Source organism: Ammodytes marinus, assembly GCF_949987685.1.
Source record: "Ammodytes marinus genome assembly, chromosome: 16".
In the NCBI taxonomy this organism is placed as follows: Eukaryota; Metazoa; Chordata; class Actinopteri; order Uranoscopiformes; family Ammodytidae; genus Ammodytes; species Ammodytes marinus.
Genome location: NC_137220.1, coordinates 17,015,709 through 17,041,764, shown reverse-complemented (window position 1 = coordinate 17,041,764; position 26,056 = coordinate 17,015,709). Strand labels below are relative to the sequence as shown.

The 26,056-nt window shown below is 41.7% G+C and overlaps 1 protein-coding gene across 3 annotated transcripts; it reads right to left on the bottom strand.

Moving 5' to 3' along the window:
• usp7 (ubiquitin specific peptidase 7 (herpes virus-associated)) lies at positions 1-25,872 on the bottom strand. 3 transcript variants are annotated; one of them, XM_080043918.1, is made up of 31 exons: positions 25,405-25,872; positions 21,627-21,731; positions 21,229-21,427; positions 20,515-20,683; positions 20,125-20,213; positions 19,926-20,034; positions 19,086-19,216; positions 18,754-18,808; positions 18,582-18,662; positions 17,939-18,029; positions 17,707-17,789; positions 17,086-17,195; positions 15,971-16,148; positions 15,248-15,392; positions 15,032-15,162; positions 12,821-12,955; positions 10,834-10,935; positions 10,169-10,274; positions 9,614-9,706; positions 9,425-9,492; positions 9,055-9,155; positions 8,394-8,547; positions 7,832-7,899; positions 6,565-6,673; positions 5,327-5,404; positions 5,100-5,200; positions 3,877-3,976; positions 3,324-3,443; positions 3,115-3,186; positions 2,866-2,956; positions 1-2,106 (listed from the first exon to the last, which is right to left on the bottom strand). In XM_080043918.1, exons 1-31 carry the CDS (start codon positions 25,487-25,489, stop codon positions 2,000-2,002), a joined length of 3,366 nt encoding a protein of 1,121 aa, XP_079900044.1. In that variant the 5' UTR covers positions 25,490-25,872; the 3' UTR covers positions 1-1,999. The 3 variants fall into 3 exon arrangements, with proteins under 3 accessions (XP_079900044.1, XP_079900045.1, XP_079900043.1); XM_080043919.1 differs by having other exon boundaries at positions 20,515-20,653; XM_080043917.1 differs by having other exon boundaries at positions 6,565-6,667; positions 25,405-25,624.
• Between the last annotated feature and the right edge of the window lie 184 nt (positions 25,873-26,056).

Here is a 26,056-nt window from a genome sequence, read left to right as displayed (position 1 = left end):
TTATAGAAAATTTTATTCAACATACATTTTCCAGCAAAAAGGCAATATACAGGAATAGTTGTCGTACACTGCTGCTACACTGAGGATTTTAAACTGGAGAAGATCAAATTAAGATGTGATTCTGCAGGTCATCTTTGCACTGCACTTTTTTTAACAAGACAAAACCAATGCAGTTAGTTTTTGAAAGAAAAAAATCCAAATGTAACAGAAGAAAATCATCAATGGTACATCAGGAACGCAAAGAAAAAGAGAAAACCCTACAGACAAGAAATATGAACACCTGGCTCCTTCTGTACCCAACAACAAAGGCGTGTTTCTCTTAAATTTTACACGTTCATACTTTTAAATATACAATTCTTAAATGTTGTCTTTACAGAGCCAGCTATGCGCTATTAGGGGAGCATTCCATCTGTGCTTTAAAAGAAAACAAAAAGAAAACAAAAGAAACAAATTCATAGGGCTTTATGTGTTTCTTACAATGCTGGTTTTGTCTCTACACAATCCTCAAACCTGTGGGCTCAAAGTGTCTGCAGCTCTCTACCAAGCACAGGGCAGTTACTGCTCCCGGCCACCGGAGGGGCCAGTTTTAATCAGGAGAAAAATGGCGAAAAGCTTGAGTGTGTTTGTGTTCAGAGGAGGAATGACAGTGACATTAAAACCCCCCGAAACAAAAACCCACCTCCCTCCGCTAAAGAGGAAGAGAAATACAAGGGTTTAATGTCAGTGCATGTGTGTGTTCCTTCTATAGTCACAGAGCAACTCAAAACCACAATCAAAATGTACATTTGCCAGTCCTGAGAAACCTCTGACAGTACGTGCAAGATGAAATACAGACAATTTCTCCTTATTTTTTTCCCCCCATTTATTTTTAAACAGATGCTGTGGATTTTAATTTTTATTATACAAGATCTGCAGAAAGAGACAAAAAAAAATTCATATTTTCCTCCAACCAAACTAAGTGAGAAAGAATTGTGAGTAAACTTGGAAATACTTGCTTTGTTGCACTAAAGGATGGGAGCAAGAAAATAGATAGAACCACATCAGGGCAAAGTGGGGCTCGGGGTGGACGCCAGTTTGCAGCTATTTGTTTGCAAAAATGACAATCAACACCACCCCCCTTCTCTCTTTTTCGGTCAGTAAGTCCTCGCAAGCATCCTTCTATCAAACTCTCCACACAGCAGCATGGCGCTTCTTCAAACAACTCTTTATTTAAAAACAACCCCCAAAAAAAGGAAGGAGAAAAAAAAGGCTGGTGAGTGGGGTTGGGAAAAGGAAAAATATTGTTTGTGTGTATACTAATATAAATATATACACAGCTCTGGAAAAAATTAAGAGACCATTCCAAATGTTCAGTGTCTATTGTTTGAATATGTATAGGTTTATGTTTGAGTAAAATGAACATTTTGGTTTTGCTCTATAAACTACCGACAATATTTCTAACAAATTCCGAAAAAAAATCCAGATTGGTCTTAATTTTTTCCAGAGCTGTGTATACACACACTTTATGTATACAGTCCCACTTCATCTCCTTTCTCCGCTTATTTTATATTAAAATCCAATTTCATTTCTCCCACTTCCAGAAGGACAAAAAAAAAAAAAAACGTCAAGTCAACAGGGAAAAGAAGAAAAAAAAACGTCAAGAACCGAACAACCTCAAACTTGGGAGGGAAACGATAGAAAAATAAAATAAACTAAATCAAAAGCCAGGAGGTGGTTGGTGCAGTTTATTTTGCGGGTTGATGGACAATCCGTCAGCTGCAGCAAGATCCGTAACGCTGAAGACATGTGCCGGTGTAGAGCTGTAGAGGTGTCCAGGCGGGGTGTTAAAAGTGATGAACACACACACACACATACAAGCACGCACACGCACACAGCCTTTCACACACAAACACACGGTTGGTTACAGTCTGTGGTTATCGTGTGTTAAAGAAGGTGGGGAGGGAGGGAGGGAGGGAGGGGGAGCAGGAGGATGAGGACAAAGGGGAAGGGCGGGCTGCTTTTAGTTGTGGATCTTGATTGCTTTCTCCAGGTAGGTGTAGCGCCCTCTCTTTGGAGCTTTGTTGAAATGATCCAACCCTAGCCAGGGGCGCGGGTGAGACATGTTACCTGGAAGGAGATATGTCACAGAGGTCATGGCTTCCGTTTAAAGTTATGTGGAGAATGAAAAGGTGTGAAACTGACGGCACTGATAAACACCAGGGCCACACTGCCGTCAAAGAACCCTGAACACCATTCCGTTGTTCACACCGGGAGCTAAAAACTCTGCGCCAGTCTGCTACGCTAAAACTGGTCTATACCAAGGGTTAGTAACAACCTCATCAATTCATAACATTTATATGTTTGTTTGTCCTAAAAAATGTACATGTATGTCAACATCTGGGGCGTCTAGTTTTGATGTGTTTTAGGTATTTTATCTTCCCCTTTCCCCACTACTTGTTTTTAAACAGGAGGAAGGCCCTTGCTCTTTACCTGCTTCGACGAATACATTAAAACCTTAATCATTTGTTAATCCCTTTCGGATTGGTTGTTTAACCAGATGTACGTCAGGTTCCTTCGCAGCTCCTGTGAATAATGTACCAGAAACGGAAATCATTGCTGCAGATGGCCAGCCGTCCGCTCCCTGGCGCTGCTTATGTGAACGGTCAAATCTGTTAACAGGGGGCTGAAAAAAAACCTGCCTGCGCTGCCCAGGGTTTACTAATGCAGTGTGGCCCTGGCGTAATTTTAATGCAAAGAGAAGCAGCAGCATTTTCTATTACAATTATGTTTTCTATTAGTTATTAGGGCCCGGCCGATTATAGCATATTTCGGAATTATCGGCATCGGCCGTGCCTCTTGCTCTTTATGGACTGGGATTATAAATACCTGGCTGTGGTTCAAAGTCCTTCAGGTTGACCTCATACTCGTCTTCAGTGATGTACTGATGCCGCCCCATCATCACAATCGCAAACTTGAACTGAGAACAAACACATACACACAAACATGTTACTATAGAGCCTGAAAGAAAGGAACACTAAATACTGTCAAATGTCCAGCCTGATCGATTATGCTTCATGTTGAAAATCCTTAGAAACAGTTACATTTGCACTCAAGACAGCCAATCTAAGGTTGTACCTTCTCAAATTCTTTCTCCTGAATTTCCAGCATGGTCTGGATCCTCCTCATCACATCCCGAAATGACTCTCCCTGTGGGGGGCACGGTAGGGAATGTGGGAAAGAAAAACAACCAGAGCATGAACTTGGGTCACATGTTAATAATAATTATAGTTATGTTTAGTTGTTAAGAAACTCTTTCACACATGGACAAGAAAACACAAACACACCTGTCTGATCTTGAGCAAGAACGGGATCCCAAAGGTGCCGAAGATTTCCTTGTGGAAGTGAGCGACAGGGATTAGCATTTCACTGTCCTTGTCCAATTCCACCTGGTCCAAAGGAATCTCCTAATGGGAAAAGTGAGAGAGAAGAGATGTAGTGAAGCCATAAGAAAATGGTCAGCTCAAAATGAACCTGCTACTTTAAAGAGCATTTTAACTTATGCTGTTATCGTTGACCGTTAGCGTTAGTTTTTTGTGCTGTAGTGATGCACCAGACAGCTGTAAGGTTTATGTGCAAAAGACTTGAGTGCTTGGATTTAACTTCATCTTTGGCAATTGAAGCAGATTACTTTGAACAAGATCAAACCCTGCAAAAGATGCCTGCTCGAATGACTGCTTGTGTAGAGAAACTTAGCCGACCGGATAAAAACTCATAACCGTGTCAGGATGATGGCCTTTCCAGTTGATTTAAGGAGGAAAGATGGCTTTAAAACTGAAAAGAGAGGAAAACACACAGGAAACTCTGCGCGTGTGTACACACACACACACGTTTACATACCTCTATTCTGAAGGTGCGGCTGGCAGCCGGAGATAAACATTCTAGCAGCTCGTCCTCCTGGTGGACCCCAATGATTTTATAGCTTACTATCTCTAACAGCCTGCAGGGTGAGAAAGAGAGAGCACACACACAAACACACACAGGATTAATACTCAATAGCTTTGCAAAGACAAACAAATCATGGAACCTCAGAATATTAATTGGAGGCAGATCGTAAAAAAGACAGCACTAATGAGGGTACGAAAGGAGGTAAAAGGCCAGGGGCCTCTACGGAGTCTCTTTTTTCCATAAGAAATTTCCTTCCCTAACGAGATGACCTGGAAGTACTTGGCAGAAAGGTGGTTCGAATTCTCAAAATTCTTAGGAAAGGAGCCTCGATGCATCCTTTAACCCTCCTTTAGCATAGGTTACTCCTGACCAACCTTTACGAAAGGAAAGGAGATAGTTGTATCCCATAATCCTTTCCAGTGGCAATATTTAAAGCAACAGGCCATGGAGTTTACCGACTCTACGCGAATACGAACAAGAGACGTGGTAAACCAGAAGAGAGGAAGATTTAACTCGACTAAAACAAAATAACCCCCCCCCCCATCAAAATAAGTGTAGCCTCTTTTTTTGTGAATTGGGATTTAAATGGCCTTAAATAGTAGTTTCACGCTAGAGACTCACGTCAGCAATAGTCGCAAAGTGAGAAAGAAAAGTGGGGTCGAATTAATTTTAAACAGTGCTGTCTTTTCCTATGTTCGAAAGGAAGCACCTTTTCATCTCTCCTTGACCCGATGACCTTTAGGGTTAAGGTTAAGTAAAGGAGGCTTATAGGTTAGGAGCTTTGACTATTCGTAGAGGCCCCAGGATTTAAAGCACTCAGTCAATATACTTTTTTTTAACCTCTACTGATTTGCATTTATAGGAGTTACTGTCGGAAATTGACCACATTGCACTACAGGTTGCTTTGGATCCATCTACACACTCCAAAATAGTGCTTTGCCTGTGCTTTTTAGCATCAGCGTTAATTGCGATTAACAAGTTAACGCTGACAGCCCTATTAATAATATTCATTTCTTAAACTTAAGTTTTCTGTCTGACAGAGCTCAAGGGTCATGATAAGGGGAAGGAACTGGTGATGACAAGTGTATGCTCAACATAATGATAAGCATTTTTTAGGTAACATTAGCAGCCATGTATTCGGATACACCAATCATACACATTGGCAGGGTGTATACCTGAGCTTATCAGAGCCTTTTTCGGAGAGTTCGACTGCCTTTTTACATTCTTCCAAAAGGTCCCGCACACAGCCATGTTTGTCAGGGTAGAGGGTGATCTCCTGCAAAAAAACACATAAGCAACGTTTATGTCTGTGCTGGAACCACACTAAACATTTGACTACAGGGGAATGTGCAATGCTGACACTGTGTGTGTGTGGTGTGGGGCGTGTGTGTGTGAACATTACCTCCTCTCTGAACTGACTGTTGAGCCATATGGATTTAAAACTCCTCCTGTTCTCAAAGTCTGTTATCTTCATCTTTAACTGTGGATGTACGAAGGGGAAAAATCAGAGAGATTTCCTGCATTCAGGAAGCTGTCAAAGTGTCAAATGATGGCTGGCAACATCCTGTGGTGAACGGTCGCGTCAAATGCGATTCCATAGTTTGAATCCCACAGGTTTCAATCAAAATTAAATGCGTGTTCTAAGGTGCATACACACAATATTTAACATTTAATTTAACGCTTATCTTTACAGCTACAAACAAGTTCCTTAAACTAGCTCTGTTGAAAATAAACAGTTGGTTACACCAACAGCTTTTAAGTATTCTGCGCCGTTGTCATGGAATAACCTGCAGAAGCAGCTCAAGCTTCAGGACCTAGTAACTCTTAACAAATTTAAGGCTGTTATGAGTTTGAAGTTGGACTCCATTGGAAATTGTGAATGTTTTTAGTCAATAATCTTATTTTTTACAACTGCACTTAATATTGAACTTGTATTTTGTATTGTGTTGTATGTGTTCTGCTGTCCATCTTGACCAGGTCTCTCTTGAAAAAGAGATTTTAATCTCAATGAGACTAACCTGGTTAAATAAAGGATAAAAAAAAAATACTGTACAAGCATAATGAAACAAGTGTGTGAATCTTAAACAAAAATACACAAGAAAATATTACTTAATGAAGGTTCGTAGTAGGGCTGCCACTAATACGTATTCAAATAATTCATTTATCTACAATATCTCAGGTGATTGTCATTTTATCCATTATTTATTTGGTCTATAAAACATCAGAACACAAAGAAAAAAGGCCATTTACAATATCCTCTACTAAAATTCTGATTTTATCTGACAAAAGAGACAAAACCCCAAATATTCACTTATTAAAAATGTAAGAAGGAAGAAACACAGCAAAAATTCTAGCCTTTGAGAACTTGGAACCATGAAGTGTTTGCTTTTGTATTATTTATGAAAAACAGACTCTAAATAAATTGTATGACATCTAATTATTGCCGCTCTAGTTGACCGACAAGGGCAGAATGACAAAGATGTGTAAGAACAACCTGAATATATCTCAAGACAATAATAATAATAATAATAATAATAATAATAATAATAATAATAATAATAATAATAATATAAAAAAAAAAAATTATATTGTGGGAAAGAAAGCAAAGCATTAACAGAGTTGGGGAGAAGCCATCCCTACCTGCTGGTAGTACAGTTTCTTGGGCTGCCGAGGTTTGAAGAATTGCAGCAGGTCCCGCAGCGTTCCCTCATAGTTGTGTCTGAGAGGATTCCCTGGACCGTCCCTGTACCTGGCCACCACACCACCAGGCAGGGGGGGAAGGACCACGCACGGGGAGGAGGAAAGAAAGGATGACAGGAGAAGAGAAACAGAGGGCGGAAAAATAGAAGTGAGGGAGGAGAGAAAAGAGGGGAGGAGATGAGAAAATTCAGAGAGATGCAGAGGCAGAATAGAGGAGCGGTGGAGGAGGGGCAGACGAGGACGGGAGGGGGGAGGGAGGCAGAGTGGGAGGAGTTAGAGGAAAAACAACAAAGAAAGGTGGGGGGGGACAGGTTACGCAACATTTCTACTGACAACTGCAAGTAATCAAATCAATAAAAAGGCAAACACGGCACAATATTTCAAAGGAGAACACAGTATCATAATGGTGGACATTAAAGCATTTCTGTCTATGTCAGTCAATGTTACCTTTAGTTTATGCCAGTGAATGTGGTAGAAACCAGCAATACACCATTACTGTATTGGTCGGTAATATGGTAATAATGAATCTGGTGTTTTATCAACAATATTCCTTGAATTACAGTCATGAGGAAATCTGCTGTGTAATGTGCCCTTTTTTGTAATGAATGCCTTAAAAGTGTGTGTCTGTGTCCAACAGCAGCACCAATGCCTATGTTGTTGATGCTATAAAAGTGAAGGCAGCACTCCTGTACATAATGTTGGCCTAATTCAAATAAAGAACAAGTCAAAAAAAGGAGAGCGCTTTTTAGAAGCGCTCATACTCGCTATGCGTCATGTGACAGATTCTTCTCAGAAGGGATGATTAGAAAGAGAAGATGGCCAACACTAAGGGTTGGGTCCTCATAAAAATCTCTAGCATCATAAATGAAAGAATGCAGCTTAAAATACTTAAGTTAATTTCATGCACACACACATACACACACACAAACACAGGGATTTAGTTTGGAACGTAGGTTACATTGAGTTACATTATGATAGGTTTAAGTTCTTTTCAGTAAAAATTTGTATTTGGCTTAACATAACTTCAACAAGATTAGTTCAATTTAATCATGTAAAAAGTGTTCGTCAAGAATTTATAAAAAAATTAAATTAATAGGCCACAATAGGCATACCCCGACGTATTATCCGGTGTGTGCGTGCGCGCGTGTGTGTATGTGTGTGCGCTTGTGCGTGTAAGTGTGTTCGTGTGGATGAGACTAGCTCCTACCCCTGTGACTTGAAGAACTGCAGCAGCATGGGATCTGTGTTCAACCTTTGCGCTACCGTCTTGGCCACCTGGCAAAAAAGACAACACAAACATTACAAGTGAGGATCACGGCAGGCCTGTCAGGTTGCATCTGTGTCTGCAAACGGGAATGCCAAAGGGGAGGCTACACGGAAAAGAAAAACCATTTAAACAAATACATACAAGTCATCAACCTAAGCAGATCTTTAGCATGTTTCAATCATTCAAGGCATCGAAATAGAAAATTTTAGTCCACTCCGAATGTGTTTCAAGGTACAATATGTCCTCCTCAGTCCTAATACATGGCTTATGTCTGAAATAGCAGTCAATTACAAATATAAATCATATGTATCATAATTTGAGGGTTCCACTATACCAAACTTATTCAAAAACTTCAGAATAATTATTGAAAAAGATACGGATCAACAACAGCTTTAGGTTTAATATCATTACAACGTCAACATAAAAAGGATCATTTGAGAATACGAATACAAGCCAAGTATCTATCGCTCACATTGAGTCAAAGTGCCTGAATGGCCCATACCTGGAAATAGTTCATGCGGTTAGAGAGTGTGACCACGAAGCCAGGGTCATTGTGGATGGTCTTGTCACAGAAAATGACGTCCACACGGTGGTAGAGATCCCGGAAATAGTCCTTGGCCGTAGGCAGCTCGCTGCTGTCGTTCTCTGGGTCGTCCCTGCACCATGCGAGGAAGGTAGGAAAAAGCGTTAAAGGAGGTAGAGAATTGCATGTGTTGAGAGGGAGAAAGAACACTACTGACAATTCTAACCTTTAACTTCCTAATTGAAATGCATTTCATCAAAAAAAAAAAAAAAAGAGTCCAGAGAAATTTAACTCCTTCTACAGTGTAATTAACAAAAAAAAAATTGTATAACAACAAGGTAACATTTGCATTTACTTTCTTATTTAAAGCCTAGCATTGATTACACTCAGGTTTACGTGCCTGCAGTATTCTTCATTGCCTCTGTTGGTGTATTGCTATTTAATCTGGGGCTTTATCACAAAATACATCAAAGTGGAAATGCTGTACCATATGAGTACTAGCAGGCAAAAGCTCCAGAGGGCAACTTTCATTCTACATGATTCGATGGTGGGGATGCTTTGGCTATACTGTTAGCAGCACTGCTTTAAAAAGGTCACAGCTAGCGTCAAAAAAGAACTCAGAAAAAAGTATCAGTCTTACTTCTGGAAGACAATGATGTCCCCATCCATGAGCTCATCCAGGGCCTTGTCCAGAGAGACATCATAGTCCTGTATCCGCTCTGTTAGATTGGGCTTAACTTCCTGTAGCAACACAAGGCATTGGGGGAAATGCAGTCAGAACGAAGCTGTCTGTATTTGGCGATGGATATGTACACATGCCAAACTACAGAAGGGTAAGTAAAGTGAGAGAAAAATAGAGATGCTTTATATGATGGTGTGAAAGTGTGAACATGGAGGGGGAGGGGGTGAGTTTTGGATACAATAGTGTGAAAGAGTGAGTGAAGAGAGAGCAAGTGAGAAAAAAAGTCAGAGGAATGTGCCAGCAAGTGAGCGCGACATAAATAGCTCACCTCATAGAGGATAAGGCTAGTTTCCTGCTGAAACCCTGCTCGCTCACACATGACTGGCAGCAAGTCTCCTGGTTACAAGGGGAAAAGAGCAACACAAACATGATTTAAATCCTTCAGTTCAAAGCATTTCGACTTCACGCATGACAGCGTTTTAAGGTCAAGATAGACAAGGACGTTTACACCGCTTACTTATTTTGCAGGATATAGGTGTGTAGATATGTCCACAATAATTTAAGCTTCGGGTTTTGGGGTCATACATCTTCAAGAACAACATGACATCATCTAAAAAGAAAAGGGACAAAGTCACACAATTACAAAATACAGTCGAAACAGTGACAATTAATAAAATAAAATATAAACATCTTAATACAGAATACTCAAAACACATCATGGCACTACTGAAGTTGCAGAAAAGCTAAAACTCCTACTATATTAAATTTGTCATAGTTTTCCACACTGCTGCTAATAGCAACATATCAGTGTGTTCAAGCAGCATATTTAGTGATTCAAGTAACATTGTGTCTGTGCCAGAACAAGCAGAATGCAAAGTCAGTTTGCAACAAATAAAACCATGAAAATTAAAACGGTAGAATAACATAGGTCACCCTGCACCGGAAAAAGCCTAAGAATGGATTTTTGCACCTACAGAACCAGACACCAAGCACTGTAAAACAAACGATTTCAACAAGATAAACGTAAACATCCCTGAAACTGACGCAGGAGCGGCTGGTGTGTGGGACTTACGGTCTTTGTCAAACTTGGGTAACGTGGCCCCACTGGCCGCCATCTCCGGATCCACCGTCTCCAGAAATATTGTCCAGGGGTTCTCGTTGTCGCTCAAGTCGATCATCTGAAACACAAACATGCACAAACCCATGTTATATGCAAGAGTGGAACGAAAAGCTCATGTCTAGAGTAGTGTGCACTTTTCATGGGCACAATTGCTCAGGTTACAAAACATGCATACTTAAGGAGGGCTCCAGTCACTGACTCTGCTCTAGTCAGTATGTACCGTTTTCCTGACTAGTCATGCATTTCAATAGGACATTTTCAAACAATTACTTGAGGATTCTCTGCAGGCAGCACTCTCAATCGAGATCTTGCTTTGACTTAACTTGTTTTTAAACATCGCAACAAATGTAACATTTAATATTAAAATACATGTTTTTCAGCAACAGAATATTCTTGATTTTGTTCTAAATAAAACACACCTCAAGGCTCCATAGACATTAATGGATAAATTAGGGCTAACAGTAGTGTCATCTCCTGCTCCTACTGTGCAAGGAAAGCTAAAATGAAATAAATGTCTCAGAACTATTAGTACTGGATACACAGCGGTAAGCTTTTCAGCTGCCTGCAGGTGAGAATGTAACAGCTGCGGTCAGGTCTTCCAGGCACAAAACACTCACCGACTTGTTGCAGTCGGCCTCATAGTCGAGCATGGCGGGTCTCTTGGTTCCGTTGCTCCGGGCCTGCATGGGCCACAGCCTCATCTGGTCCTGTGGGAAACCCTGCAGCAGATAAGGAAGGTCAGTTTTATTTCATTTGCACTCATTTAATAGAATTTCCTTTCTTTTCAGTTGATCTTTTTATATCAAAAAGCTGGAAAGTAGAAAAGGAAAAAATAAAGTAATAAAATGCTAATCATTCTCCTTATTGCAGTTGGTCAATAGGTGATAGAATAAGTGCGTGTTTGTGGTCTGCATTAGGGGTGTGCACGTGTACACGTGTAACCGTTTAGGAAAAATCAATAAACGAAAACCGTTCTAAATTTTTTTTTTTCAAATTTTAAATTTTCCCTTTTTCAAATTTTCTGGAGACACATTTATTGATTTTACATCACTAATAAACTAATTGGGGATGATAAAAGCTATTCTGCCTAATCGGTCTGTCCCTCGGCGAGTGTGTGTCTGTGTGAGTGTGTGTATCGGCGCACACACACACGCGGGGAGTCGCCGTGCTGGGGCTCGACTCACAGCCACGGACGAGTGATGAAAGATAACCTAAATATTAAAGTTACTCGGTTGTCGTGAACTACGCTTGTAAGTAGCCCGAACTTTATAACACCTGTTCAACCTGCATGAACGTGGACATGTAGAAATTTGTGCGAGAGGCTATATTAATCAGGAAATTAATGAAGGGCGTGTGTGTGTGTGTGTGTGTGTGTGTGTGCGTGCCATGGACCTATTATAAGAGGTGTGTAAACGAGCGTAGTTCATGTCAACTGTGTGTTTACAGGCGAACGAACGCGTATGTGTGTGTGTGTGTATGCGCGCGCCTTCAAGACGGCGGGCGCACGAGGACAATGACGTCACGGTTAACCGTGTACACGAAAAAAAAATCCTTCGTGTACACGGTTAGACATTTTTGTAAACGTTCACACTAGGGCTGGGTATCGTCAAGGACTTCGCGATACGATACGTATCACGATACACTGGTCACGATAAGATATATCACGATATATTGCGTATCTTGATATATCACGATATATTGCGATATTCCATAAACAAGTTGCCTTGTCAAACATAACAGCACAATATATTGATAATTGTACAGACAAATAAAGTCAAAACTATTTAATTCACAACTTCCTTTACTATTTTTCTTCCTTTTTTTTGGTTTTGGCAAATTATCAAACACTGCTGCAGCTGCCATAACATCAAAATAACAAATCCAATTCACTCTTGTACTAACTGTACAGGACACAATGAAAATGAAAACACATCAGTGTGCTTTTGTGAATCTTAAGTATTCTTATAAACAAAACTGATCTAACTTCAATAGTCAGTATCCTAGAGGCTCAGGCCTGACAGCAGACATGGGTTTGAATCTGACCCGTGGTTGTTTCATTCCCTCTCTGCCCCATTTCATATCTGTATCTCTGCACTGTCAATAAAGCCTTGGAAAAAAAATAAAAAATAAAAAAAAATAAAAAATAAAAAAAATCATAAAAAAAATAATTAAAAAATATCGATATTTTGATATAAAAATCGATACTGATATCGGGAAACTAAGTATCGCGATATATCGATATTTTGACACAGCCCTAGTTCACACCCCTAGTCTGCATGTGTTACACATTTATAGGCAAACAGGAAAATCAACCAGCCTTCAGAGATGTGACTAAATATACAGAGGTATGGGGAGAGATAGACGTGAACTGCTAACCAATCTGATTCTGAATTGATTCTAAATTATTTTCAATTCTTCCAAAAGTCCTCGTTTTAGGCAACAGAAGTTAGAAAGGAGGTTCATCGTCAAAGTGCCTTTAAAGCAACTTAGTCTGTTCTGGAGGGTTTGTGGGAACTGAACATCTGTGAACATTAAGCCCCACACACACACACACACATCCTCCACAGTCCCCCCCACCCCTACCCCCACACAAGCGTCTCTCACCATGGTCTGGGAGAGGTTCTGGACAAAGTCTTGCAGTGTGGAGCTCTTCAGGACCTTGAAGACTGTGTACTTGACCTTCTCCTCGTCGTACATGTCATTGCCCTGATGACCACAGAACTGATCCTCCGTCACCATCTGCCCGGGGGGGGGGGGGAGAAGAAGAAGAAAGAGAGAGCGAGAGAACCTTAGTTACACTTTAACTGGACAAAGACCCTAGACATGAAGAGAGATGCACACCGTAGTTATCACACATCGCCCTGATTTAGATTAATTTTTTCATCCTATTCTACCCTCAGAGAAAAGGTTGTGAAATGAAGCTTTTGTCTTGACATAATACTACTATGATAACACAGCCAGAGAAGGGCCAGCTGCTGAATGGGATAAACATCTTATCTTTTAACGAGCCGTTCCCTCATTATCACTCTTCTTGCCATCTTGACCGCACTGTGCTCAGCTAGAGGACATACACTCTTTTGCCTGCTGCTGAAAGATCGCCCTCTACTTCACCTAAAGGAGTAGGTGGCCATTTTGAAAGCACTTTGAGGAACCCTCGATGCACGTGTCATCATAAGTGTACGTCACAATACAATAAGACTTAAATTAAATTTTTTACAAAGTTAAAATTGTATTGATGAAGTGTTGAGGCACGCCCAAAATAATGTCTGTTTGTATGTTATTAACTGCTGTTCAGATAAGTGGTTTTCGTCTAACTATAAAACATGTACGATCAATGTTTTGGGTGCAAGTATTATCATGTTAAAAGACAATAAAAGCAGATATTTTTTCACAGCTTAATGTATTACTGGCCAAAGTGGAATCTTTACAGAAGACTATCTGATGGGATACATGTTAAGATCATAGTGCTGTCATGGTCTCTGCAACACGAGATATATTAGCTCCCATGTCCACTCTTAAATCATTAATTCTCGCAGACGTAATGTACTATGAGCAGCACTTTCTCCACATCAGAGTATGTAAGATCAAACCATGCACGGTGCCCAATCTGCACTTATCAGTGTCAGCACCCACTAGTGCCAGAATCCTCTAGACGCCTGTACAGCACTGCTCTAGGAAAGCTCTCTGGTGCCTTCTGTACCTTCCAGTCTGTGAAACTATTATGAGGCTAAAGTTTGGTAGATAGGCCAGGAGGTTTTTTCACTAAATTAAACAACCCTCTAAGTACTATGGAGTCTGCAACGCTTCTCAACACCTAAAGGTGCGAACACACCAAACGCGTTGGGTGCGGTGGCGGCGTTGAAAAATCCTATTTTTGCATAGGAAACCATTGGTTTAGGTGCAATGATGCATTAAAGCGGTGCTTTGGGCGCGGTAGCCGCGTTACCAAAGCGTCACCGCACGAGTTCAAAAAATTTAACTTTTAACGCTCCATCGCGTGACTTTTAGCCGCGTTGGCCAATTAGCGGTGAGCTTGACCCGACGTCACGGACATCGGCACGGTGGGAGGACAACACAGAGGCTGAGAAACAGCGAGGAGGAAATGTATTTGCGGCTGGCTGGTGATATGAAGCCGCTCGGGGTTGGGTTAGAAGACGTGGGCTGTGCTTTAGCCGATAAACCAAGTTGGCACCGGTCGGATAGCGTTAGTTAACTCACCCGGTTGTGTGCGGCCACCACCTCCATATAATGAACCCAAACATAACAGCTAAGTCCGGGGAACTTTCACAACGAGTACAGCGAAGCACCGGTGTTTATGCCTATATCTACGCCAGCCATGGTCCCGTCACAGCCAGTTAGGGTAATGTAGGCTACTTGCCTTTATTTTCTACTGCCCTGTGCACAATGCTGCTGTAAATGTGTTTGGTATGGTGCTGCCTTGCTGTTTGTGTTAATTTCCGAGTGGCGTGAATCTGCAATGCTGTTTTAAGGCTATTTGTTCCGGTCAGTTGCTGTTTATTTGTCTTTTGGCACAATTGTTGGCCGTGTTGTTGTTGTTTTTGTGCGGACATGATCGCTGTTGTGTCGGGTGACGGGTCAGGTCTGATCGCAGCCATTCTTGATTAAGGGAATAAATATATCGGGGGGGGGGGGGGGGGGATACTAGCTGCGTAGCATTGGGCGCGTTGAACAATTTTTTGACACAAAATGACCAAGCGCCAGATCAGGTGCGTTGGGCGCGATGGCCACCGCACCCAACGCGTTTGGTGTGTTCGCACCTTAAGAGCGCTTAAACATCAGTGCTGGTTTTCCTACCTGGACCTGCATGTAGAGGTGAGCCTCTTGGCGCTCCTTCCTCTTCTGTGCCTCCACCCTTTTCTCCTCCTGCAGACGCTCCACCAGCTGCTGGGGGATGTCCACGTCAGTCATTGGCAGCAGCACCTCACCTGCGATACAGATGAGGGAGATGCAGGTGAGCATTATGGAAACCGACCAATGGCAGAAGCTTAAGGGGGTCGGTGTGTTACTTACTGAGCTTGGACTCTCGGATGTAGACCAACATGTATGCGTTGGTGCAGTGGCGCACTGAGAGGTCGTCGTCGTGGCCACCGTAGTTGTGCTCTATGGCCTCCTCCTTGGTGCACCGCGACACCACGTCATCGTCAAACTTACACCACTGGAAAGAGAGAGAATGATAGGACGAGAGGGGAGGGGGCGGGGCAAAGGCAATGAGTTGGGAGCAAAAGAGAAAAACAGACGGCACTTAAGACAGCTGTTTATGTTAAATCAACTTGTCATGCCTTTAAACAACCCTTGTAGCAAAACGCAAATGTATAGTGCTAAAAATCATGATAATCTTATGTTATAATATCTATAAACTTCCCATTGTCTTCCTTTAACAAGAATGTATAGAAAAGGGTTGCTCATCCGGTTGTAGATGTAACATTGAATGTGAGAAAAGCAGACAATACAAGGACTGAGTTAAAATGCTAGAGTCACATACATCAGCAGTAAATGCAGCAAATTGGACACTTATTTCAAATTGTCTGTCTTTTTGACACTCTTAAATCATCTTATCTGGCCATTTCAAGTGTCCTCATTACAACAACTAATATAGTAAACAAAATAAATAATGACAAAACTGGCCGTGACATTGCTTCTCAAAACGAAAGCCAATAGTGTAGAAACCCCCCACAAACATGCGCACAGAATTTTTGGTTGACAGGTGTAGTAAAAAAAAATAAACGCCCTTACTATTGGTTCCTTGACACTGACTTTGCCGTCTCCTTTGGGGTTAAGATAGACGACATAGTGACCGCCGTGGTTGTCCCCGCTGTGCACCAGCACCGCATGCAGGATGTAGTTGGCTGGATCCTTGGAGTCCGTCTTCTGGAGGAACTCATCCAGGGGCAACTGATCTGGAAACTCAAACCTATTGGACGACAGAGAAACAGAGGATAGAGAGATGGGAGGAGGGGCAGAAATAAAGATGTGAAGAGAAGGAAGGATGAAATTAAAAAAAGAGGATTAAAAAATAAGTCAACTATTAAAAACAGGGAGCAACTTGGGCACGCGAGAGAGGACGCAAGAGACAGAAAGCAGAGGTCTAATGTGTTTGTTGGTATACATAGGCAAAGCCCTAAGGGGGCCAGGTGTCAGTGGCAGCAGCAAAATGATGACTCAGAGGCTTGCTGAGGCGCTACAGAGGAAAATGAGCTATTCTGGATGGCTGCACAATGTGTGTGTGTGTGTGTGTGTGTGTGTGCATGTGTGCATGTGTGTGCGTGCGTTTGTTCCCAAAGTGTCACATTAGCCTACTGGATGATTAAAACACCATTAGCTCGCTCAAAGGTTTACGCAGACTGATACGGCCTAGAGGAAACACTCTCCATGACTCACTTTCTCGCTGTCTAAGTGCAGGAGGTCAGGCGGCGTTTTATGGAAATAGACTGCTCATAATTACGCTTTCTGTACCTAAAATGCGCACAGAACAAGGAACAAAGGCTTTTCTTTACTCTGCCCCCTCTGCATGGAATACGCTGCAGAATAACTTAAGACTTGTTAACATGAGATAAATGGAGGCATAGTCTTTAACATGTCAGTGTTTTCAATCATTCTTTCCTGGTTACAGAAATGGGTCTTTTAAATTGATGCAACGCAAATTGATTTGCTTTATTTTAGTTAAAAAGTATGCTAATGTGGACTTAAAAGTCTAAAAACAATAACTATGTGCCAGCCACTGCCGCATCGTGTGGAGTGTGACAGAGATAGACCTAATTCAAGCAGGGCAGGTGAATTTGTTCGTGAAGAAACACATAGAGGAAGCATCATAGAAGGATAACCGGTGTGCGAGAGCCGAGAGGTTCTACCTGTCATTAATCTTGATGTTTTGGTCGGTCTGTGGGTCATACATGAACCTCATCAGCTGCAGGTGAAGGATTGGCGGGAAGGTAAGGAACTTCACTCCCTTTTCTGCTTCCTGCAGCACATTCAAACAAACACAACTGGTCGGGCATTTTTTCAGGACATCCCACTGACAGTCAGTCCCAAAGGAAAGGCTTTTGACAAAAACATTTTTAAAATCAACAATCTACTCTAGCTTGATTTTTTTTTTTTTATTATTTCACCAACTTGCTAACCCTGTAGAATGTCTCATATGATTTTAAAATACCCATCTAGTTCAGTTCTTTTTCAGATGTTAAAGGAAACAAATGAAAGGGAAAAACTAAATCAGAGGAGCAAGCTTTTACTACTCCAGATCCAATTTGTAAACCTGGTGTGTTACATGTGTGGTACATTCATATGGCACAGCAACCTTATCAAGTCGACATGATCCTGCCGTTTTAGTTAATGAAAGATTGGAGAAATGTTGAATTTTAAATGAGCTTAAATACCAATTGAGACACAGCTATATAAATGAAACATTAAAACTAAAAGTAAACAAACTAAAAAAGGAACAAGCGCAAAAGACCCAGCCACTGGAGCCTCACCTGTAGGCCATGTTCTCCTGCGTCGTATTTGTTGTCCCCGTCCAGCTGCTCTGTGGCGACGTAATCTTTGAATGACTCAAAGACTGGAAACAAGCAGGAAGCATGGATGATGTCAAGAAAACATTCATATTGGCCACTAATGCGCAAAAATATGAATTTACATATATAGCACTGCACTACTGTCCAATCCTTCCAGATAAAAAGACAAAGTTGTGTTGAGGTCATTACTCACTGTTCTTCTTTCCTTTTATGCTTAGCTGGATGTCATAGTAGTCCTCTATCCGCTCTGAACGGTAGTCCACATGCTTACACTGGATGTATGACTGGAGTTCACACACACACACACACACACACACACACACACACACACACACACACACACACACACACACACACACACACACACACACACACACACACACACACACACACACACACACACACACACACACACACACACACACACACACACACACACACACACACACACACACACACACACACACAGAGAGGGGGGGGGTTAGATTGTATGATACAACTGGCGAGATAAAAATACTATTTCTAAAGAGGGTCACTTCTTGCTTTAACCTCATTCTATTCTTAAACTGACCTTGTTCCATGCTACATCCTGTTCTAAGTTAGACTACTTCACATCATCACCATGTTAACGAAATCTACAGCAGGATTAAATAATGCATGTTGCGCTGCCATTACTGTGCAAGATAAGCCCTGAAAACCTCTACTGTCAATAAATAAACAAATGTAACTCAGGGAGGGTAGACTGGTGAATTGTATAACAAGTGGACAAACAAACTGTGACTAACTATTAAGACAAGTCAGAGCGGCGATGACAATGACAAAGAGAGAAAACATACCACCATCTTTCCTCTGAAGAGCTTGGGGATTGTTCCCTCAACACAAGTGCCTTTCATTTTGTTCTCCACATTGTCCAGGAGCTGGAAAAGACACAAGACAGTAAGACTGTAATTATACAGCACACGTACACAAACGCACCCACATTCTTTAAGAGTGTATGAGAGAACTCACCACTCTGCACAGCTCCTGTACATCATGTTGCATGAAGCTATCTAGTGTTTCCCAGCTTGACACAGAAAAAGAAAAAGAAAAGACTGTTAGATACAAAACGTTCAGTTCAGGAAAGCACTGTGAAAAACCAGATCATTGTGGCATTTACATTTCATAGTTCATTTCCCACTTTTCATCAGCACTTTCAATTCCAAGTATCTCACTTTGTTTTACCTTCTATGTCAATGAGGTAATACCTATGTTTTCCTTTTTACAAGTACACCACTTACACAAAAGCAAGTCTACATCTGTGTCCCCTCAAGACGAGTGAGCAGTCAATAAAAAAGGCTTACCCGAATGACTTGGTGAGTTTCTTGGTGCCGACAGGTTTGTCGCTGTGTTGCAGCTCGTAGAAAACCCTCTGCAGTGCCAGGGGAACGCTCTTGGACGAGTCATCTCCCTCTGTGGGCATCATATACACCGCCTAGGAAGAGGGTCACAAGGATTCACGTCTGGATTAAAACGTTTAAACGACACTCTTGGATTTAGGGTCAACAATTGTGAAAACATTCACTATCTTTAAACTTTGCTATTTTAATTACAAATAAAAATGCACATTTTGCGAGCTCCGGCTGGAAAAATATATACAGGGTAGTACAGAGGGACATCCAAGTTAAATTTTAGACTTTTTAATGCCAAACTGGCAAAAGGGCAAACTGGCAAAAGTAGGAATAATGGAAATTCTGACACATTTTAAAAAAGGTACTTTTAATCAAGAACATATATTATAAACTCACATCAATATACTCATTGATATACTGTAACAATAGCTTTGTGAAGTGAATATACTCTTAATAACAAAATCAAAAGCGCTTATGTGTCAAATAACAACTCCTCTCCAAGTATTTATTTTATCCTACAAAAGGGCAATCAAAATGTTCAATACTTTGTCAGTGAAATATTAAAATAAATTATTTTTTAATGCCAAGACCCGGTGTGTGTGTTTATACTAAGACTATGGTGATTAAAAGGGCCTCTTTGAATCCAGATGATTGTGTTACAAAACTCAGCCATTCTAACAGGAAAGCAGCAGCATACAACGTAGAGGTATACACCAAACACGCAGATAGGGATTTTTTGTGGACAAATGCATTCAGAACATGTAAAAAAAGGGAAAAGCTTAAAACCCATACCCGTCGTAGCTGGTTGGTGAAGAAGAGTGTCTGTAGCAGGCTGTTCATGTAGCACGTTGCCCCCTGGTTCTTTAATCCAACATAGCCTGTGTGTTTCTTAGAGTCCCAGCTAGTTACAGAGAGAAAGCTGACGTTAGGGTTACATTTCATAAAACCCAAAGAGCAAAGGCCACAGCGAGATAATCTGAGGGCTACGTACGCTACTCCGTGTGGGGCGTCTGCCTGGACATAGACTTCAAAGGAGACTTTGTCATCATCAACGAAGCCCCTCTCCGGATCAGTCACATCCTGAAATACGACACAACAAAAGTTCACGTTAATAGGAATGGATATAAAATAACAGCATGTTCTTACCTTTGATTTATGACAAAGACATAGAGGTGCAACTAAATGATGAGCACAAAACATTATACTGTGTGTGCACACATAACAGTCTTTTATTCACCCAATCAAAAATTAAAAAGTTAAATTCTGTTTTGGTCTATTACACAAGCCTCATCAAAAACAAAGCAAATGTTTCTTTAGGGGTTCTTGTCCCATTTTAAGCACTTATCAGGCTTTTAATGTCACTATCAGTTTGTGTACGTACACTCCAGGACATGAAGTTGGAGAAGCCCCAATCATTCTCTTTGTGGAAGAACAGGTGACTGATCCTGCGGCTGAAAGACTTCTCGTCGTCTTTGTAGTTGATGATCTTCAGCATGGCCTGTGCATGGCACGACCATGACCTGTAACAGCCAACATCAGAATCGATAGATCTGTTAAAAGTGCATTTTTTGGTTTAGACAAATCTTGATCTACTTGCTTGATTAAACACAGTCAGTCATTCATATTCATTATGGACTTCTGAAGACTCGGTGGAGTTTCGTTTTTATTTTCATTTAAAACTTTGTACCTAATGTACAGCAATTTGCAAAGCATACTTCAAATCAACATCAGTAAGTAAGTATCAGTGTCAAAAACGCAGATCGACTAAATAATTAAATACACTGTAAAGTGGGCAAGTATGGGAATTTACTAACTGATAAAAAGGTACTACTATGTCGATCTTTTACTGCAGGTCCTAAACAGTTTAGTCTTATTTTCAAACTTTAACTGAGTTCATTCAAAGTGTCAAGTATCCTATCAGCAAAATCTATCAGAAGGGGATATGGTACTTCAGAAATTTGTTTTTTTAATTAATCAACATTATTGAGATATGTACTGATTTAAACATCGGCTTTGTGACATACTGTGTTAATATTATCAATTATGAACATGTAAACTGTTTGCGTATGAGTACAGAGACCATCAAGAAACTTACGTGGAATCGGATTCTGCGTTACACTGCAGGAAGAAGCCCACGCTCTTCTGGTGTGGTCGATCGGGGTAGAATCGCGGCATCACCATGATCTTCCATGGAAGGTTCCGCACAAAGCAGGACGGGCTGAGCACTGACTCACTCAGGCGGCTGAATCGCTCCACTACAAAGCGGAAAGTCGCCTCTGACCGCCAACTGGTGTCTGTGGAGAGATGGCGGACCACTTTCAAAATCTCAGAATATAATAACAGATTACCGAATCAACAGCCAATTGAATTGACAGGAAGATGTTAAACCTGGATCCTTACGCAGAAAACATTTATTTCAGAGTGGAAGCTTTGAAACAAAAATGTAGTGTGCTTGTAATTGTGTTTTTCCAATTAAGTGCACATGGTTCTCACCATCCTCCATGTCCTCCTCTGTGTTGTTATGTCCATCTGCCATGGCCACGTTACCATTGATCACTGGGTTGGCCGGGATTCTTGGAGGGTCGTCTGTGTCCCCAGCTGAGAAGAATACGATAAGAATGTAAGAAGGGAGCAATAATAGATATAATAAGGGTAGAGATCTTTATTCAAATGGAGAAAAAGCTGGCTTCAGCAAGTCGGAAACGAGGCGCAAACATGTGTCAATAAAATATGGCATCAAGAGCTAAAAAGCAAAGTCACAAAAAAAAGGCATCCTCTCGCATTCGTATTTGCTTTCATCCATGTATACTAGTCCTGACCATCAAACAGCAATAACTGTTGAAATCCAAAAGTTGTTTAAAGAAAACAAACATACGTCTTAAAAAAAAAAAACTTGCTAGATTTGTATTGTACTAGTGTTGGACCATTTTAATTTCTAGAAAATGAGAATTTAAAATGAGTACAACTCAAAGTTTTATATTCTTGCAATCATTTTGGTAACAATTTCATCCTTTAGGTGGAGAACTAAAGAATATTGGATTGGAAGATTTCTGGAAGTGTTATGCTTTAAATATAAGCATCGTTTAAATAAAAGGACTGACTACACTATCGGATTTTCATAATAATTAAAAGGCATAAAAACGGCATCTACTCAACTTTTGTTTTTCAAATACAAAAGGTAATGCAACAATTGTCTACAGCTGTATCTCCTGAAACTCCACACAGTGATCATCCCTTTCGCTGTCATACTTTTTCACTGGGAAAACCCTGCTGAGACAGCATGAAAAGTATTCTTTTGCGGTTTGGGTGTCAGTGTGAGGGCAACAGAGAGAATCGGTGTATGTGCGTAACAAAGCCTTTGCCACACTACAGTAGGCTGGGTAATTACGGACACAATACAGGATTAAGCTGCAAGTCATTGCTCTTAACAAAAGCATGCGCGCACAAAGGGACAATAATCATCCTAGACGAATAATTAGAGGGTCCGACGCACAGTTCCGTCTATCAAAACACACAGACGACAGAAACAGAGGAGCTTGAGTAGACTTCAAGGAGTGAGTGAAATCTCCCTGGATCCTGTGACAGCGACAATAATGCTGCAGAAGCCAGACCTGATGTGTAACTCCCGTCTCTTACGCTGTATTTCATGTGGTATCATGAGTCCCGTGCTTTCCCCCTTAGCTGACAAGATGTAGCAGTGGTGTCGGCTGTGGCGCTCTCCCTCTCTCCCGTTAACTTTACTGACCAAGTCCCTCCAGGAGACTGACCTTGTTTCCCCAAGTGGATTACACCCTGCTAATGGGGCCTGTCAGTCAAGTACATGACAACTTCTTGTCCCGCCCACTGAGAAGTACGTACTAGTGGATCAGTCACAGAAGTCTGCATGAGCTGGTGCTGGATGTAGGATTTCATACTGGTCAAAGACGTTACAAAGGGCTCAAGGGATAAAAAGCTAAAGGCACCATCCTTCCATTCAAGATAGTAAAACAGGTATTAACTGCCAGCCTAGTCCTTAAAATTAATAATTGATAGTAATTATACAGCCCTTTTTGGAGGGCACTCAAAGATGCTCTATTAAAGCATAGGTTTTATTAGAGGTTTTAAAACATATTTTGATAAAAAGTTAAATGTTTGTTTTCTGTCGTTATTTCCTATGTTTTTGGAGAGCCATTACATGCCGAAACACAATAATGATTGTGTTGCAGGCAGCAATGACCTAGCATCTGAGCAGCATTGCTGTGGCAGATAAATGACTGAGATATGCACAGCACAGGATGGATGGGGCCAACTGTAAATAACAAAAGAAAAAAGTAGTGAGTAGTTAATTATGTCAACTTATTTTCATTGTCCTTGTAAGGCTGCAGTGCACTGTGGGTGAGCCAGCAAGTATGGGTTGAGGATGTCTGAGCGCACCTGCCAACAACAATACTAGAATTAAAATAAATTACTTCAAAATGATTTGAACGCAACCTGGAGTTGTTTCCCACTTGCTCATGTCTATGATTAAATACGATACTTTTTATTGCGTGCTGCCGATGAAGCAAATGTGTGCGTGTGAACCGATAATAAAATCCCAAAGACTAAATGACGCAGTGATGCTGAGGGCTCCCCACAAGCCTCTGCTCCGTCCAAAGTTGACATCAGTAAAGATGTATGATAAAATGGTGGTAGGGCGTGTGTTCTCTGTGCAAAACGCTTTATAAAAGCCAACCGAGGTGGCACTGATTCCAAACCTGACTAACAAAAACACAGATCATTAAAAATGGCGAGCTCCATGCCGTTTGGTCTTCCATACAATGAAGCAGCAAATCCCCGCGCTGTCCCAGTGCGGCCCTGGCTTACCGCAGCGGCGACTACCGTTACTTGCCACCACTGCCTCACGTTTCACAAATACTAACAAAAGTCAGCAATCTAATATAACAGACTGCTAAACCAACGCACAATTTACATTCAGTGTTTTTGATTAGCGAATGGTCTGCTAGAATGGCTAAACTTCTTATAACCCAGTCAAATGAGCAAATCACGATTGACGCATCTGCGTTAGCTACCTAGCAAACACTAGCCACAGAATCATCTGCAGGCCGTTATTGGCTAACATTAGCTCGAGTACAAGCTAACAAACTATAATAAATACTAGATCATAATATCTCACACAAAACAAATACAGTACACCGTTATACATCAAACAGAAACAATTGAAAAATGTAGATTACGTTAGGCAGATATTCAAGGCCTAACATCCGAGCAACAGCCAAATCGAACGTTGCAAAATACAAGCCACCATTTTGGAACGCCACACACCCCCTGCGCGAGCTTTAGCTCATTAGCTAGCTAGCATGCTAGCCAGCGGCTGAACGTGAAGAAGTGGGCCTTGTAGGCTAACTGACTAGCTTACAACGGACTGTCTCGCTAGCAACGTACTTGATTTGACCAGATGAATGAACTCATTTGGTTTTAAAAAAAATACAGATACCTGGCGCTGTCTGCACCAAACATATCCACAACAATTGTTATTCAGTCACATGTATTGCATTCACTTTTTAGGGGCCATACAGACTGATTTTAAACTCTAGTTTATTGTCACTGTTACAGGCCTGCATTTAATGAACGAGCTATCATACACGATGCTAACCCGCTCCGGTAGAGACGCAAGCGTAACCGTACATGTCGAACGTTTATCAAATTAGCTACTCTGCAACAGTATCAGCCGCTTGTAATTTATTGAGGGAACAGTAACCCAACAGAGAAATTAACACAGCTAGATTAATTTACCTGGCGATGGCTGCGTGTTAATAGCATGACAAACAGTCACAGTGTTTACAAACATGTAGGTTATCAACAATCCGCTGCGTGTACCTCAAACGGCGACGATTTCGCCAAGGATAACTTGTTACAGTAAACTGCACTGGAACTGTGAAATAGTGACGGCTATGAATTAATGATTTGTGTGTAATATTTTCAACAATGTGGATGAACAGCTCGTTTTTGGTTAAATATAAGAAACGGGAATAAATTGCAGACACACGGAGAGAAATACAAGCAGCATTCGCATATAGCGCAAAATGAGGTCAGCTCCACACAAGTATGCTGCAACGAACGCACCATCAGCAAAAATGCAGCCGGCTATCCTAGCTAGCATCGGGCCTTCGTGTTTACTGTAAAGTTGAGCTCCGTTTGCACATATTAAAGCTCATGCATTTCTCTTGTAGTTACTTAATCGTGGGGGGGAGTTGTAATGTGCCCTTTCACCCTTCTTTGGACCATTGCTCACCTTCCATCTCCATGTCCTCCGGTTCGCTGAGCTGCTGCTCGCCGGCTTTCTGTTGCTGCTGCGTGTGGTGATGGTGGTGGTTCATGTTGGCAGCTGCTGCTGCTGTTGTTGTGGTGGTTGTGATGCGGGGCTCCCGGCTATCTCGGTTTCCCTCGACCTTGTCCAGGGTCGGCTCGGCGGGGAACCGGGCTCTGGACTGGCTGTGAGGTGTGGTAGGATGCGGAGGTGGAGTGGACAGGTCGAGCCTCGGCGGCCGGGCCTGCTCTACTGCGACCTCGGCCTTGTCCGCTGTCAGCGCCGGGGAGTGAGGAGGGGAGGTCGGCGGGGGAGCGGGTAAAGAAACGCGGACGTATTTGCTCGCTATTCGCCCAATCTCGGCGCCTTTGGTGGGTGCGATTCGCTGTCTGACGGCGGGGGGTGGGATGGATTGATGGACCGGGGGATCCGAGGAGGGAGGCCGGCTGAAAATTAGCTAAATCAATCCGGATTTACCCCGGGAAATGTGGGGCAATGAGACAACGCACGACCTGCACCTTGAGGAACAAATACCCTGTTTATAGCTGGCGTTAAGCTACCTGACACTAGGCAGCCAACTGGTAATATATAGGTACAAGAATAAAGAAAACAAAGGCTCATTTGATATAGACACACA